Source organism: Otolemur garnettii, unplaced genomic scaffold, assembly GCF_000181295.1.
Source record: "Otolemur garnettii isolate 467f Iridium unplaced genomic scaffold, OtoGar3 scaffold00039, whole genome shotgun sequence".
Taxonomy (NCBI): domain Eukaryota; kingdom Metazoa; phylum Chordata; class Mammalia; order Primates; family Galagidae; genus Otolemur; species Otolemur garnettii.
This window is the reverse complement of record NW_003852434.1, coordinates 12,421,806-12,438,878: the sequence shown is the minus strand read 5'-3', so window position 1 is coordinate 12,438,878 and position 17,073 is coordinate 12,421,806. Positions and strand designations below refer to the sequence as shown.

Genomic DNA, 17,073 nt, shown 5'->3' with positions numbered 1-17,073 from the left:
CATATACACATATATATTTATTTTTCAACATTTTCCTTGGTGACAGAAACATTTTATGTTTAAAATGTACCCAGTATATTGCTATCATATATACACATAGATCAACCCAAAATGTACAGTAAACATATGTAGCTTAATTGCTTCAAAGCGTCTTAGCGTAAAAAAAATTGAAAAAAAGTCCAGCGCTATTAATTATGAAATACTTGTAGTTTCCAGAGCTTATAATTTTTTCATAGTATATTTCATGAATTTTTATAAACATTGTTTTGTTTTTATAAAGCAAAATAATGCATAAGAACTTTTTTCTAGATATTTAAGTACTACATGATATTTGATGAAAGAAATGTGTATTTGCAGAAAGATGACTCCTAGAGACAGAAATGTCTTCATAATCACAGCAAAACAGTTATAAGCATCAAATCATTTTGAAGATTCTCTAACCTAGAAATGGACGAATGTATGTTGCAACAGGCAGGAGAAAGTGTTTCTGAGGGCAGGATTCTTATTTCAGTAGGCACAGTTATACTTGTTCTAGGTTTTTAAATCTTCTTTTCCAGGACTTTATACATTTTTATATTTTAAAGAATTCTTTCTTTTAATTTCCTGTAATGAGAAAATGAGAGTTTCATTTACTGGGCTGTTCTTGTTTTCCCCATGATATGTAAAAACACATAGCAGGAAAGGCAAACTATTACACCCAGGGACCCCTTAACAGAATGTTGTCCACAGGGTCAGAGCAGAATCTTTCTACAGTTGTCTTGGCTTTCAAACGATCTGGCTTGGACAACACAGGTCATAATATGGAACTAATCTGTAACCTACCTTGATGATAAGGCGCGCCTGCTTTGATTTGGGATTCAAGCATCGTTGTCCTTTATGTGCTTTCAGAGTGATACTGTCAAGGGAAAATATAAAAGAGTCTTAACGCTTGGATGGAAAAACATAAAAATGCCCCCCCCACGTCTCCTTTAGCAAGTTCATTACTTACATCACTTCCAGTTTGTCACAGTTGTTATCTGGGTAAATTATGGAGGCTTTCTCAATATTTCCCACTTTCACTGCTTTTAATAGTGTGTCTGGGCAAAGACAACGTCCCCTTTTGAACATGGGGAAGCCTAGAACAGATGGTAGCATTGGTTAGTAATGCATGTGATTGCAACAGATGGCTGTGGTTTATATTTCTAGGTGGGTAGATTGCCTGAGCTCAGGAGTTCAAGACTGGCCTGAGCCAGAGCAAGACCTTGTCTCTAAAAATAGTCGGACATTGTGGTGGGCCACAGTGTAGTTCCAGCTACATGGGAGGCTGAGGCAAGAGAATCACTTGAGCCCAAGAGTTTGAGGTTGCTGTGAGCTGTGATGCCAAGGCACTCTACCGAGGGCAACAAAGTGAGACTCAGTCAAAAAAAAAAAGAAAAAAAGAAGAAAGAAAGAAAAGAAATGGCTCTTGCTAGATATTGTAGCCAGATCAAAAACTCCATAAGTTTATCATTGCTAGTTTCAGATCCTCTCTAATGCCTTAAACATTTCCAACTTTTCCTTACCAAAGCTATAGTAACTTCTAATATGTGACAGATAAAAATTTATCTTTTCTTTGGGGATAAAGTGGAAAAAAAGACTTTTGAAATGTTAGAAAAGGAATTTATAGGCTTAGAAGTAAAAAGTGTCATATACCTTGAATAGTTGCAGCATAGACTATCACGGCCAAGGCTACAGCCACGCCCTTCACCCTCATCTTTGTTGCTGCTGCTTCTGCTTCAGCTTTGATACTCTTCTTGAAGAGAGTGGAAGTGCTGAGCATGAAAGGAGATTCTTAGCTGGGTTCTTCTTAGAGAGCATTTATACACCAACAATCCTCTATGGAATTTCCCTCCTCGAGTCATGCTCCTTTCTTCCAAGATTTCTGTTTGTTCTCATACAGATGTCACTGTCTTTTCCTATTTTGTTTGTGTTGAAAGTAATACGAATGTGAAAGCCCTTTGTAAAGAGTAAATCACTGTATAAATGTGGAATAACTGTACCCAGATGGAAACCACCCTTCCTAAGGTTGCTTTCCTAGAAATGCATTGATGGATGACTGTAGGCAATGGACTTCAGATTACCTTTCATTCAGGAAGGTTGTCAGTCCTTTCACTTTCAACTCTTCACAAAACTATACAAAATAAATTCTTTAATTTTTTTAATCATCTGACTTCTGGCTTTAAGTTCAAACTCTTATAGATAAGGCCTGCATCATTTGACACCAGGCAACCTTTATTTAACTTTGTATTTTTATAATTGCATGTCTAAGGAAGTCTCCCTGTATTTCAGTATTTATTTCTTTTTGCATTTTTAACAATTTTCACTTTATGCATATTTTAGCACTTTTATTTATTTCATAAAGTTGTATGAGTTGTGTTCTGGGTTGTAAAAAAATGGTCCTTTTTCCTCGTGTGATGCTTGTGCTTCGTAGATTCTACTTTAATGTAATCCCTGTTTGTTTGCTTTTTTGTTTTTTGTTTTGTCTTTACCTTTTCCTCTTAAGCTTTCTAAATCTCTAAGTGTGTCACTTGTAGACGCTTAAGAAAATCACATTCAAGGAACTTTCTAGTGCTTAAGTTTAGTACAGTATGTTTACTGTGTAACTGGGCATCTGGGATTTTTCATTCTTCTTTGCTGCTGGTTTGTAATGTTTTCTTTGATGTCTAACTTTAAATATATTTTCTTTAACTTTTTCTTAAATGTGATTTGAAAGGAATGCATTGCTTTATGTTTTTGTATTCCTAAAATTTTTTTTAATTACCTGAATTTTTAAAATTTATACCAATTATAAAGATAAGAAAATCACTGTAACTTTCTTTCAAATATTTTGTCCTATTTCCTCATTTAATTTGTATAATCTGAGATTTTAGAGCTAGTTTATTATTTTCAGATTATTTTATATTATTCAATTGTTTTGAGAATTATTGTTTGTGTTTTATCTTGAAATCAGATGTTTATTTTGGTGGTGCCTGTGGTTCAGTGAGTAGGGCACTGGCCCCATGTACCGAGGGTGGATGGTTCGAGCCCAGCCCCAGCCAAACTGCAACAAAAAAATGGCTGGGCATTGTGGCAGGTGCCTGTAGTCCCAGCTCCTTGGGAGGCTGAAGCAAGAGAATCGCCTAAGCCCAGGAGTTGGAAGTTGCTGTGAGCTGTGATGCCACAGTACTCTACTGAGGGGACAAAGTGAGACTCTGTGTCTAAAAAAAAAGAAAAAATTTATTTAAACATAATCCTGCATTTAAATTACTTTAACAACACTTCCAGTCTTTACAACCTCTGATATTATAATCTCTAATATTTTACAGTATTTATTCTTTCCTAAGAATAACAGATAACATCACCTGTTTTTCAGCATTAACACAAGCATACTTAATGAAAGATTGGATGATACTGCTGTAAGATATAAAAAATATTCTAAATTCTAATAACTGTAAATGTCAAAATAATACATTAATCATGAAAATCACTTATAGAAAGTGAATGAACACAATAGCATGGTTCAAAACATATAGACAAACAATCGTGAGTGTTTCGGCTTACCAGCTAAAGTTATGTTGTCATGTAGCTTTGGTGGAAGACAATTTCTTAAGTGGAGATTTTCAATTAATTTTTTAAAACCCTATAAATGGACATTATTTAAAATTTTTCATATCATACTATAGTAAATGCATATAATTCAAATCTACATAAAACATGACTAAACTCTATTCCTTTGCCCTCACGTGTGAATTACTACTTGTCTGTCTAGAAAACTTGTGGGTCACAGTTTTTTCCTCAGGGTTCTGTGGATGCTGTTTTATTATCCTCCTGACTACAAAAGTAATACCTGATACTGTAAAATCATTGGAGAATCTGCACAATGAAGAAGACTAGTCCCCCAGAGGTAACCACTCTTTTAGGTTTGTTCCTCTTTGAGTACACACCGCACATACTTTTCACCTGACAATTCCACCTCTGACCGCAGGCCTCTTTCTTCCCTGTGTGTGAGGATACTCTATTTATAGAGACTTCAGGAAGAGTCCGGGGAGAAGATGGGAGCTGGCTAAAAAGATTTGGGGAGTCAGAGAAAAACATAAAAAAGAAGAAAACCAAAAACAACAACAAAAAGGGAAGCAAAAAAACTTGTCTTCCTCTCCCCAGCAGTCTGTGGGGAGGGTGTGATACTAGAATAGGAGGGCTGTCCCTTCCCTCTGGATACTGTCTGGTCTGATTGTCCTCAGAGCTAAATCACGGTTTGGATGCTAAGGGAGGTTTCAGGTGATAAATCCAAAATTAGAGAGACTTGGAGGAGGGATTGGTTTTGGGTTGTAACCTTTTCCCCTCATTTCCTAGAACTACATAAAGAGTCACCCTAAGTAAGGCTTCGGGAGGTGCCAACGTGGGCACAGTCTCCTTCTCTTTTCTGCCACCTCCTCCCAGTACTCCTGCCTTACAATTTCCTGGAAAGTACCACCCTTTTCTACAGCAGCTCCTTTGCCCTCTTACTCATTCGACAAATGTTTGTTGTAGGTGTCTGTCACATGCCCAGCACTCTTACAGGTATTGGAGGTGGGACAGTGAACAAGATCAGTCAGGTTCTTTGTGGTGCCTTACAGTGTTTGCAGCTTTCTGCTTTACTATAGAACACAGTCTGCCTGCTTTCTGCTGGCTCTGTAGATGTGTGGGATCAGCTCTGTCTTCAGGATTGTGACTCGTTCTGGCCTAAATCCTTTCTGATATCACATGAGGAAGATTAATTTCTTTCAGAAAGTTCTCAGAGCTGGTGAGCCTGAGAAGTCCCTACTGTTTATATAATACTGTGATTCTAGCATAGAATGTACTTTCCTCTCCCTTTCTGACTTGTTTCCTTCCTTTAAATCAGCAGTTCTCAACCTGTGGGTCACAACCCACAGGAACTGTATTAAAGGCTTGTGGCATTAGGAAGGTTGAGAACCACTGCTTTAAATTTTTATATCTTCATAAAGCTTTCTTCATTACATAGTAGTTTCTTCTCTTAAGCTTATAAATTTATTGTCTTGTCTAGCTTTATCCAGAGGAAATATAATACAAGCCACATATATAATTTTAAGAGTTTTAAGCCCCACCTGTTGAGCTACCCAGGCAAGTAAAAAACATGTATGCTTTATATATTCCAGTAGCCACTTCTAGAAAGAAAAAGGAAACAGAAGAAATTAGTTTAAATAATGTATTTTATTTAATCCAGAACATGAAAAAATAATGTGTAATCAATATAAAAACATTAAATGAGATATTTTATGTATGTTTTGGTACTGTCTTGAACTAGCCACAGTTCAAACACTCAGTAGTTCACTCAGTAGTCGTATGTGGTTAATAGCTACCATACTGGACAGTGAGGGTCTAGTCTGGCATTTAGTGTATGGGTATGGAAAGGAGAGATACTATAATTCTTTTTGTAAAGAGACTTCTCTAAATTTCTCTAGTTTTCTTTCTTTTTTCATGAAGTCATTATACCTCATTGCTCTTTTTCTTTGATTAAAGGCAAAAGAGATCACACTATATTCTATGCCTTTTTAGCAGCGGTGACCTTTCTTTGTTGTTTCTAGAATTGGACTATTTTCTGTTTCATAGTCCCAGGTTCACTCACTCAAATAAGGTTCCTCTTGAATTTGAAGGAAACAAATATAGTTTTCATAATCACCAAAGTCATCTTCATCTTAAAAATTCTATAATCTGTGATTCATCTGAAATTTCTATAATGCTCCTGAGTTATCCTATTATTGTAGAATTTTTAAATGTTTTCAAGTTTGATAAGATTAATGTAAGTTATTTAAGGATAATTTCAAACTCACCATTCACTAGCTCTTTGAATAATACATGTATTGCCTACAAAAAAAAAAAAAATAGGTAATGTCAAGACTACAGAAGAACCTCCATAAGTTGACTATCCAAGGTACCGTAAACTGATCAACATACAGAGATGGTCATCATAAGGAACTAGGCCTACAGTATTGATATAGTTTGTGAAAATGGTCAACTTAAGGAGGTGGTCAGTGTAGGGAAGTGGTCAACTATGAAGGTTCCTACTGTATTTTAAATTAGTAAAAAGTGTTTAGAAATGGATTATTATAGGCTGGTGTGGTGGCTCATGCCTGGAGTTCAAGATCAGTCTGAGCAAGATCCCATCTCTACAAAAAATTAGCTAGGCTCAGTATCTCCTGCCTGTAGCCCCAGTTAACTTAGGAGGCTGAAGCAAAAGGATCACTTGAGCCCAGGAATGGGAGGCTGTAGTGAGCTTTGATCAGGCTACTACTGCCTGACAGTTTGGATAACATATTTGGACCCTACTAGGAAAGGAAAGGAAAGGAAGGAAAAGGGGAAAGGAAGGGGGAAAGGATTATTATAAATTAGTATAACTTAAAAGAATCCTGTTTTGATTTTATAGAAGGCAGATGATTCATAGGCACCTAAAATAATATAAATGGACTGGACAGATTCCTGTAGAATCCTGAACTCTCAAAAGCACAGTAGTAGAGTACCTGATGCTTTTTTATAAAGGGATTTAGGGAACTGCCAGTGGATTTGGGGGAAGCACTTACTAGAATACTATTTCTGTGATTTTCTTATAATGTATTAAAATATTTGTCCCAGAAATCAGACAAATCCTGCAGGCTATATTCAAAACAGCCATTAGGTCAAGGCTAGTTTTTCCCAAAAGCTTAGAATAAATTGTATGAGCAACAAAAAAATCATTACAGCATCAAGGAATAGTACATGCTTTATTACTATCGGAAAGAATTCCAAAAATCATGTTTAAAAACTAATTACTTTCAAGTTGTTAGTAAAACTCAAAACCCACATATGTTAAAGTTTAGAAGACAAAGAAGAAATAATGAAGATCTGTGACCTTGCTGGACAGACTGACCCTCTTTCTCTTGCCCTGTACGCCCCTCACAGACCGTTTGCTGACATTTGCATGTATTTGAGCCAGGCGCAGTGGGGTTGTACAAAACCTCTTCAGCGTCACCAGAAACTTCACAGAAATGGTTTTTGCTCCCAACAAAGGCAGCTCTGTGTGTGGCCTTCAGTTGGCCGCCTGGAAAATGACAGCCATCGACAACTGCCAACTGCCGGGTCACTGTGGAGGCTCATGTTAATTTTCCAAGTGGGGTAACAGCATGCCTATTGTTAGCGGACAGAAGCTCGTGAGAGAGTGCCAGTGGGCAGCTTTACAAACAGCTAGCCCAGGAAGCTTGACTCAGTAAGCAGGGAGAAATTTGCGCAGTACCTTCACTTACAATTAATTTGTTGCCTCTGCTACTGGAGGAGAGGAGAAATAAATCTGCTAAGACTATTTGAGAGCTATTTGAGAAGAGAGTAGTGCACAAGGGGGCTGGTCCAGAGAGATGACCCCTGCACGTGAACCGTAGAAGAGCCATGTCTGCAGGTATGAAGCTGTGTTACATTTATTTATTTGTATTTTTTAAAAATAGAAGATAAATAAAATGGCCATTTATAAGGAATATTTTAGTGCATATGGTTTGCCAGTTTGAACTAAGGGTTACTAAAAATGTTTAAATGGGAGATAAAGTCAGGGATATTTTTTTAAAAAGAACTGAAAAGACTTTATTGTTGTTGCAAATATTTTATTTCTTATGTTGATATTTAATTTAAATTACTTTCTTCTGGAGGCAAAACAGGAACACCACTTTGGACTATTTAGACAGGCCATGTTTTTACTTCGTACATACTTTCTGACATCCTGGTGCTGCTGTGGAACCTGCAACCTAGCCTGCTGCCCTTGCTTCCTGCATCCCCATTCTCCTAAGTGTGGGCAGCTGAGCAGTAAAAGTGTGGTCATAGAAATGTGGCTGACCCCTCCGCTCTGGTGGCCCACCTCCCACCTTGCACTTGCACCATTTGGTGGCCGGGTATGTGGTATAGCAGGATGAGTGATGGAGACTGGAATACTTTCCATCATTTGCTTGATGTCCACCTTGTGCCAGGTATTGTACGTAGCATCTCACTGGTCATCGCAAAATTCTGTAAGAAAGTGCAAGGTTATTCATTTTAAAAAGAAGAAAACAAGGCTTCAAGAGATGATGTGACTTTCTCCCAAAGTCAATTAATAATCTATTAAGAAGCAGAGTCAGGGACAGCAGCAATGAAAAAAACACAGGAGAATTTCTTTCTGTCATGAAACAGGGAAGTGAATGGCAACCTCAGAGGTTTGGCTATATATGTAACTCCCAGACTCAAGCCTCCCTGGAAAATAGAAAATGCAGAAACAGATTAGAGCAGGAGACTAAATATGGAACAATTTGGGATAAATAGAATCTGAAGGTTCTAGGAGAAAATAATTGAGAAATCTGGAGAAGGTCTAGAGCCCCCATTACTTTACATTGAATAACAGGGAAATGATGGAGACATGTTAAAACTCGCTTTTCTTAGTAGTAGTTATTGTGTATTTTCCAGTTATAAATAGCAATAGTAACCTTTGAAAACCTCAGAACAATCATTGCTTATTCCAGGCACGGTTAGCTCAACTGTACTTAACTCAGCTCTGAGGCAGTAGCTGATGCTGATGTAACAGCCCAGAGGTCAACTCCTGACTTAAGAATTTATACAAGATGGTGGCCTTCTCCTACACAGTCATAATCTCTTTATGATACTTAAGAAAATTAACATAAATTTACTAAAATCTTCTATTATCCAGTCTTTTTTCAAGTGGAGGAAATGCATAATGATACTTGGCAATCTTCAAAAGTTTTAGCCACAAAAAAGAAAAATATAAATATTCATCTGTGTTGACAAATAAGAATACAAATATGGCAAAATATAAATAACTGTTGTACCCAGGTGGTAGTCATAAAGTGTAAATTGAACTATTTTATCAGTATTTTTGTTAAAAATTTTGCATAATAAAAAGTTAGAGGCTTGGGGCCTGTGGCTCAAGCAGCTAAGGTGCTAGCCACATACACCTGGTGGCAGGTTCGAATCCAGCCCGGGCCCGCCAAACAACAATGATGGCTGCAACCAAAAAATAGCCAGGCATTGTGGCGGGTGCCTGTAGTCCCAGCTACTTGGGAAGCTGAGGCAGGAGACTCGCTTGAGCCCAGGAGTTGGAGGTTGCTGTGAGCTGTGATGCCACAGCACTCTACCCAGGGGGATAGCTTGAGGCTCTGTCTCAAAAACAAAAACAAGATGGCGGCCTTGTTTCCTTCTAAAGGTAACAGGCAAGGATAGAGGGAGAAGAATAGAGACAATTTTAGGACTCCAGTAATGATGCTGTGCCCTCAGTCCCATCCCTTCACCCCACTACCTTTTTACAAAACAAATTAGCTTATGTTCTAAATCCTTCCTAAGAGTCCCAGAAACCCTAAATGTTACCTCTCTACTCACTCTAGGACTTTTCCCTTCCAGATCCCTGGAAGTTTGAGTTTACATTTGTGGAAGGATGCTGGGGTGGCCCAGTTAGTAGATTAAGTTCTAATAAGGGTTAAGCTAGAAGGAGAATTTTACCTTTACCTGTGGTGTTGTCCCAAATTTTGAAGGATGTGCAGGCCTCAGAGCTGAGCCTAGAAAACCATAGAGGCCTGTGAACATCTTCTAAAACCAGTGACGGCAAAAGTTAGGAGGCAGCAGGCCTGGGAATTGCCCAGAACCAGTGCTTAACAGCAGCAGAGTAGTTGGGGGTGGGGGGACTGGTGTCTTTAAGGGGACAGGAAGGGGACAGAGTTGTTCTTACCCGTCAGGATGGAGAGGGAGTGAATTAGTGGAAGAGGTGTCCCGAATCCTCAGGTTAAGACCTGGAATTCATTTCTCCCTAGCAAAATAGTACATATTAAGTTTATCTGATATTTTCTCATAATTAGAATGAAGTTACACATTTTTGGCAAGAAAACTATACAATGATGTTTCCTTTTCCACGTGTTGTATCATGTTTCATAATGTTGATATGTGTTGTTACTGTTTCCTTTGATCATTTAAGTTTTAATCTGCCAGGAGGAACTAATGACAGATGGGAGGAGATGAAGGAGAAAGGACTAAGTGCAGTGTGGTTCCCAGATAGGATCCCAGAAAAAGGACATTAGTGGCAAAATTTGTGAATTTAAAAGAAATTCTGAAATCTAGTTAACAATATTGTACCAGTTTTTACTAGCTGTTCCTGGTAATTGTACTGGGATTGTAACAGATGCTAACATCTGGGGAAGACGAGCAAGGGAAATAAGGATACTTATTGTACTGCTTCCAGTTTTCTGTGAGCCTAAAATTAACTCCAAAAGTTAAGTAATGACAGCAAACATCTGCACAGTGCTTACTCTGTGCCAGAGGCACTCCACCCTCGGAGTTCTCATTCCTCTCAGCAACCCTGTGAGGGGAAGTGTTGTTACCCCCATTTGACAGATGAGGAAACCTGGATACAGTGAAGTAAAAAACACGTTCAGTGTCATGTAGCTATTAACTGGTCACATGGTTAGAAGGCTGCTGAGTCCGATTTGAACTGAGAGTACAGTGTACTGGCTTTCAGCATGCACGTGGTTTAAAAATAATTCAGACATACTCAGAACACGTCTACCCTCCACCAATGTCTGTTACTAATTTTTTGGCCTTTCTTTTACTCATTTAAAGAAGAATAAGAATTTACTCTTGAACATTGATAGCAGCCCTCTTTGGTTTTTATTCATAATATTCAGAGCTATACTGTGACGATCTTTTATTTACTTACGGCATCTTCTCATGGAATGCTGACTATTATAGGTAGCAGCTGTGTTGGAAACTGGGGCATACCATCTGAGTTGCTCAGACAGAAAGTCTTTATGAGCGAAGTGTTAATTGCTCCTACCAGGTGCTTGTAACTACAATTAGATTAAGTTGTATCAAACTTCAGGTAGCATTTAGCTAAGTTCTGTTGTCACACATGAGTGCTTTGGTGAGTATGAACAAACACCTTTTTAATTTTAGTATTGAGATTATCCATTTTTTTAATCTGACAAATTGTCAGACATTGTAACTAGTAGTCTTTAGAATTGAAGAAAGATTAGGATGTGAATTAGTGTAGATTAGACCTCTAGGAATCTGAATGAATTACTTGAATTTGGTCTCATTAGTCTATGTAAGGTAGAAACCAAGCTTCCTTAAACTGCCAGGGGTAGAAGGTTCCACAAGGTACATGTTGCTGTAAAGGAAGACTCTGTCTTTGAGTTAAATAGAAAGTTGATAAAATGCATATATTAACAGTTAGTGACTCAACCTTCATCATGCTAGGAATCACTGTTGATTCATATGTTTAGATACATTCATTTCTATCTTTCTGTATTCTCGATCCAAAAAATCCCACATTATTATTTAAGAGGTGAGAAGAATAACAGGAATTTTCTGTTTATTTGGACACACCCAGCAAGCATGTAGTCTTTGCTGTAGAAGTAACTTGTCTTTCTTTTCATAGTTAAGGGATTTTTTTCTATGCATTGCATTAAAATTTGCAAACAGCAGAAATTATGACTTTTCTGCTGCCTTTAGATTCGTGCTCCCGAGGAAGACTAACAGCAGGTATTTGCTTTGGACAGTACTGTGTGCCATGTTCCTACTTTGGAGCATTTTTTTTCCTTCATTTATACTTCCCTTCATCTCTACTTAGAGCTTCACTTTCTCCCAGGTAAAGGAAGAATGACTAAATCTGCCAATCTGACAGTCAAAGGCAAGACTCGGGTCTCTTTCTGGTTGTTTTTCAGTGAAGCAGTCTTTCTTATGAGCACAAAGAGCATAGAATGCTATTCTGAGAGGCCTGTGTGTAACAGCATTGGTTAGGGATGGTAGGAGTGGGTGGGGGAGAGCGGGTAGCAGCCTATTTTCTGGCTGTAGTTCCACAGCAGTCAGCAACCTAATTTGGAGTTTGGTGAATGGATTATGACTTAAGGTCTTGGAGAAACTTCTGAAGTATGACATTAAAGTGAGGTTTGTTGACATTCCGTGAAACTCTGAAGGACAGGAGGTGATTCAGTTTCATAAAGAGAGGAGGCTGAGGCCACTACTAGTTTTCAGGCAAATAAGCGAATGAAAGAATATTGGCCTGTGTACTGGGAATTATAGATTTGAGTTGGATTCTCCTAGCTAACTGGGATATTCTCTACATCTTAATACCATAATTTGACAAGTTAAGGGGACACTGGATCATATGATTTCTAAACTCTAAAGTTCTAAACCTTCGAACTCTTAACTATACGTTGGTATCTCTCAATAGCATTTGACATTATTGAACCCCTCCCTCTTGAAATTCTCTTCCTTTGGTTTCCATGGTACTAGATTCATGGTTTCCTCCTGCTTCTTTGGCTGTCCCCAGGCCCAACTTTCCCTCTCTGTTTATTAAAGGGGTGTGTGTGTGTGTGTGTGTGTATTATATCTTTAGGATTCAGACCTAGGCAGTCTCTTACCAGTTTCTATCTTATATTCTCTATCACTAGCTATATCCTATGCAATGCAGCCAGTGATCATACTTCAGGAATTATAACATATACATCTGTGGTTCCCAAATCATATTATAACCCAGAGCTCCAGACCTGGACTTACAACTGCCTGGTTAACATCTCCATTTGGGCATTTAACAGATTATCTCATCTCAACATCATTTCTAAAACCTTTCCCTCTATGGTGTGCTCATCTGAGTACATGACACCGTCAACCACCAACTGCAACCTGGTGTACAAGCCAGAAACTCGGTGGTCTGCAGAAGTTTTTTAACTGATTATCCTGCATTCATTCTGGTTTCTCCCTTATCTAGTTTCCATAGTAGAACTAGGGTGATTTTTTTTTTTTAGACCGATCCAATCTTGTGTCTCTTTGGTACTATTAAAACATTTCAGCAGCCTTTGAGATCAAAACCAAATTTATCAGAATGGCCCTGCCTCCCTCCCCAGCATCACCCTTCACTCTTCTGCGCCTTATTCTTTGACCACCTGCTACACTAACCTTTCAGTTCCTTCTGTGCCCAGCAGCCCCTCCCACACCCCGGGGCCTTTGCTTTGCTCTTCCCTATTCCCAGAACATGACTCCCCCTCACCTTCCCCTACTCTGTTTTCACTTTGAGATCACTGGTAACTTTCTTTTAGAGTAGGCTTCCTGATCCCCAACACTGAAGATCAGGTTCCTTTATTAGATTAGATGGTTTTGTAGAGTTATGTTCTTGTCCCAGCATTATCTGAGTTTATTATTATATATTCCTTTATGATTAATTAATTTGTACCTGCCTTCCCTATGAGACTGTAAGTATTTTAAGGGCAAGGATGGTTTTGCTCACTATTGTATGATCAGATTCTCATAGTGGCTGTCACATGCTAGGTAGTTAAGAGTTATTTGTAGAGAGAAGGATTTGAATTGCTATGCAGTGCACCTTTTTTCAGTTTTCATCAAGATCGTGGCAGAAACTAAGGTGAAACAGTAGAATCAAGAGTCTTGGCCTTCTTTCTTGAGCTCTTTTCTTTTGGGGGGTAGTAACTTGATCAAGCCATTCCTAGTTTTAGCTTTATAAAAAAAGACACCTCGCCCGCCAAAAAGCTCCCTCATCTCCATATTCTCCCTTAACCTCCACCTGATTTGTTTCCTTTCCATTCCTGAAAAAGGAGAGCGATCATGGCCTCTGAGAACATGGGCTTGAGCTGAAAGACCAGGTTTCAAGTTTGTTTGCTTTTTAGCTCTGCTGCTTACTAGCTGTGTGACCTCGCTCCAACTCATCAAAGGATAAAGTGAGAAAATCATAGTTCTTAATAAGATTGCTTTGAGAATCAAGTGACACAATCTGGTGTGTCATGCTTATTTCACAAATACATGAAGCGCTTAGCACTTGGCCTCGCACATACTTAGCACTTAGTAAATGTTAGCATCACACTGCTGCCATTGTCGTCATTATCACAGACTGAGTTATGTACTCCAAAATTCATGGTTTGAAGCCCTAAGCCCCCATATGACTATTTGGAGATAGAGCCTTTAAGGAGATAATTAAGGTTGAACAAGGTCATAAAATGAGGGCTCTAATCCAATAGAACTGCTGTCATTATAAGAAGAGACACCAGGCGCCTGCGTCCATGTCAGGACAGGGGGCAGCCACCTGGAAGAAAAGGAGCCTTGGGAGAAACTGAACCTGCCGGGACCTTGATTTTGGACTTTGGGTCTCCAGAACTATGAGAAAATAAGTTTCTGGGGTTTTTTAGTTTTTGTTTTGTTTTGTTTTGTTTTTTTAATGGCAGCACTAGCTGGCTGACATCACCATCATCATCTTTTTGGTAATCTCTTTTTATAATCTTCACTTTCTCCTACTTTTTCTTTCTGTTAATGTGAGGTTTTTCTGTTATGGAACTATCATAAGTTACTTATTAGTCTTATACATCTAACCAACCCCAAAGGACTTTTTGTTACTTATCTAGTTTGATTTCTTTGTCCCTTGACAATCAGCTGTGTTCTCTCCTATGACAATCTCTCTTAGTGACGCTTCTGCTTATTCTTCTGAGTCTCCTTGAAATCTTGTCTCTATTGCACCTAAATGTTGCTGTTCCTCAGAGTGTCATGCTCTGTGTGCAAACACCCGTTGGCTAACACAGTAGGCAGAATAATAACATCCTAAGGATAATCCCTGGAATCTGTAGTTTACACAGCCTGACAAAAGGAACCTTTGAAGTGGAGTTAAGGTTGGGGACCTTAAAATACACATACGCATTGGGAGGACTCAGTGTAATCACATGGGCACTTAAAAGTGGAAAAGGAAGATAAAACCTCCAGTTTCTCAGGATGTAGTAGAAAGGGAAGCCCAAGGGATTCAGGTGTGAGGGGGACTCCGCTGGGCTCCTTGTGGCTTTGAGGATGAAGGGAGGGGACCACAAACAAAGGAGTGCGAGAGGCCTCTAGAATCTGTGACTCGCTCTCAGCTGACAGTCACCAGAGAACTGGAGACTTCAATCTTACATCTTCAAGGAACTTCATTCTGCCAACAACCTGAATGAACAAAGAAACGGATTCTCTTTTAGATCTTCTAGTAAGTAACTTAGCCCTGCCATCACCTTGATTTATCCTGGAGAGGCCTCTGCTGGACTTCTGACCTAGGAACCCTAACATAATGCATTTGCATTGTTTTAAGCTCTTAAGTCACGATTTTTTGTCATAGCAATAATAGAAAATGAATTTAATGAGTGACTGTCACGTGTGAATTACCATCTCAGACCTTTCTCTGCACTGTGAATTCAGCTGCCTTCTGTGATTTCCTGTTGGGACCTCAGACTCATTATGTTGAGGAAACTTTTCCCCCCAGCCTCATATTTCTTATCTTGACTGCTGTTGCTCCTGTCTATTAGAGACCTTAGCTAGAAACCTTTGCATCAACTTAAACTCCTTCTTTTCTCTCATGCTATTTCTCTACCCATCGTACCCTATGTCATTTTTGCCAACCTTTTTGATTCCAGGTCTGTTAATGGTTTGATTAGGTCAGGCTCCCACATCTCCTCACTTGGATTTGTCCAGTAATCTCCCAGTACCTCTCTTGCCTCTGGTTAAAACTTCTTGATAATTCATCCTTCTTTATAAAAGTGACCTTTGAAATCTGAGGAAGTTTTGTCGCAACCCCGAGGGCCCCTATGGCCCAGGTCTAGATCCCCGCAGGAAGGAACCAGGGGTGAAGCGGATTAGAAGTACAAGCTTGTGGGAGGCGGGCTAACCTTGATTGCAGGGTAGCCCCGAGCAACCTTCACAGTAGCCTTTTATTGAGACAGCACAGGACAGGTGAGGGGAGTATTAGACAATGACTACGAGCCTAAGGATCGCCATGGGCTTGGGCTTTCTCCGCAAGGAGCGCCTGTGGAGGAATTGCCGGAGGGTCCACCTGCAGCTGCAGAACATCTTGCTCAGACGTCTGGCTCTATAAGTTTCTCCTCTTCCTCGTGGTTTCTCATTGCCATTTCAGTAAAGTCCCAACAACTTTTTTTTTTTCTTTTTGGAGATGGTCTCTCTGTGTTGTCCTGACTAGAGTACAATTATGTCATCATAGCTCACTGCAATCTCAAACATCTGGGCTCAAACAGTCCTCCCACGTTGGCGCCCAAATTGCTAGGATCACAGGCATGAGGCACAGAGCCTGGCCAGATTCCAGTTTCTCAGCATGACGGCTCAGCTCTTCATGACCCAGCACGGTTTCCCTTCCTAGCTTTGAATCACTCTGCTTCTTAATACATAGCAGGTCCCCTAGGTATGTTGACTAGCTTGCATTTTCTTGAACCTCTCCATCTCTCCGTCCTTTTCTGCCATCGGTATCTTGTAAATAATTTCATATCTGCCTGGATTCCCTCCTTCCTGTGTTACCTAAGCCCTACTTTTCCTGCAAACTTCAGTTGAATCGTCACTTCTTATCAGGCCTCCCCCCACCTAGGCTGGGGTGGTGCCCCTCCTGAATGGACCCTGGCACCCATGTATATTCCTGACGCTGTCCTTGCCTCACAACGTTGCAGTTTTAGTTTTGTGGGATCCTCTCCCTATGTACCATAAGTCCCCCCAGCCCCGTTGTGGTGTTTCAGGCACCTGTATAGTAAATGTTTGTTAAAGATTGAGAAGAATGCCAGAAAGTGTAAAGGGTGTGAGCCACAGAAGTGGGTTTCCATGTCAGTTTTTAGAGGCTCTTTCCCTAGATACTGTAAAGACAATTTCAGACAGCAGTGTTTCTGGGATGGTTGAAGGGGAGCCTTTTGTCAGTTTTCTGTGAAAGTGAAGGAGAGCCTTTGAGTTTGGTATTGGGGCAGGCGTAGATGGGGCTCACTGAGGAGTCACTTCAGAAGTGGAAGCTGAGTGTGGGCGGCCGGACACATGTGAGAAAGCTACTGGATGCGCTCGGCCATCCACAGCTCTTGTCTGCAAAGGGGGCTACCCCTTTGAGTTTTGCTTCCCCATTTGTAAAAGCTAGAATTTCCTGTTGCGGGAAAGAGTAAGTTATGTTAAAAAGCATTAAGTTATCTTCAGTTTTCTTTTTAGTTTGATGTTCCAACAATAGTTACTTCATGGGGGTTTCCAACCTCGGGAAAAGAGTTACTAATGAAACTCTTGATCACAACTTCAGCTGTGGCT

At 39.6% G+C, this 17,073-nt stretch overlaps 1 protein-coding gene across 1 annotated transcript; it reads right to left on the bottom strand.

Annotated features, from left to right (window-relative positions):
- Positions 1–353: 353 nt before the first annotated feature.
- Positions 354–1,757, bottom strand: CXCL11 (C-X-C motif chemokine ligand 11). Its single transcript, XM_003790069.2, has 4 exons — positions 1,672–1,757; positions 989–1,115; positions 823–895; positions 354–603 (listed from the first exon to the last, which is right to left on the bottom strand). Exons 1-4 carry the CDS (start codon positions 1,730–1,732, stop codon positions 562–564), a joined length of 303 nt encoding a protein of 100 aa, XP_003790117.1. The 5' UTR covers positions 1,733–1,757; the 3' UTR covers positions 354–561.
- Positions 1,758–17,073: the final 15,316 nt, after the last annotated feature.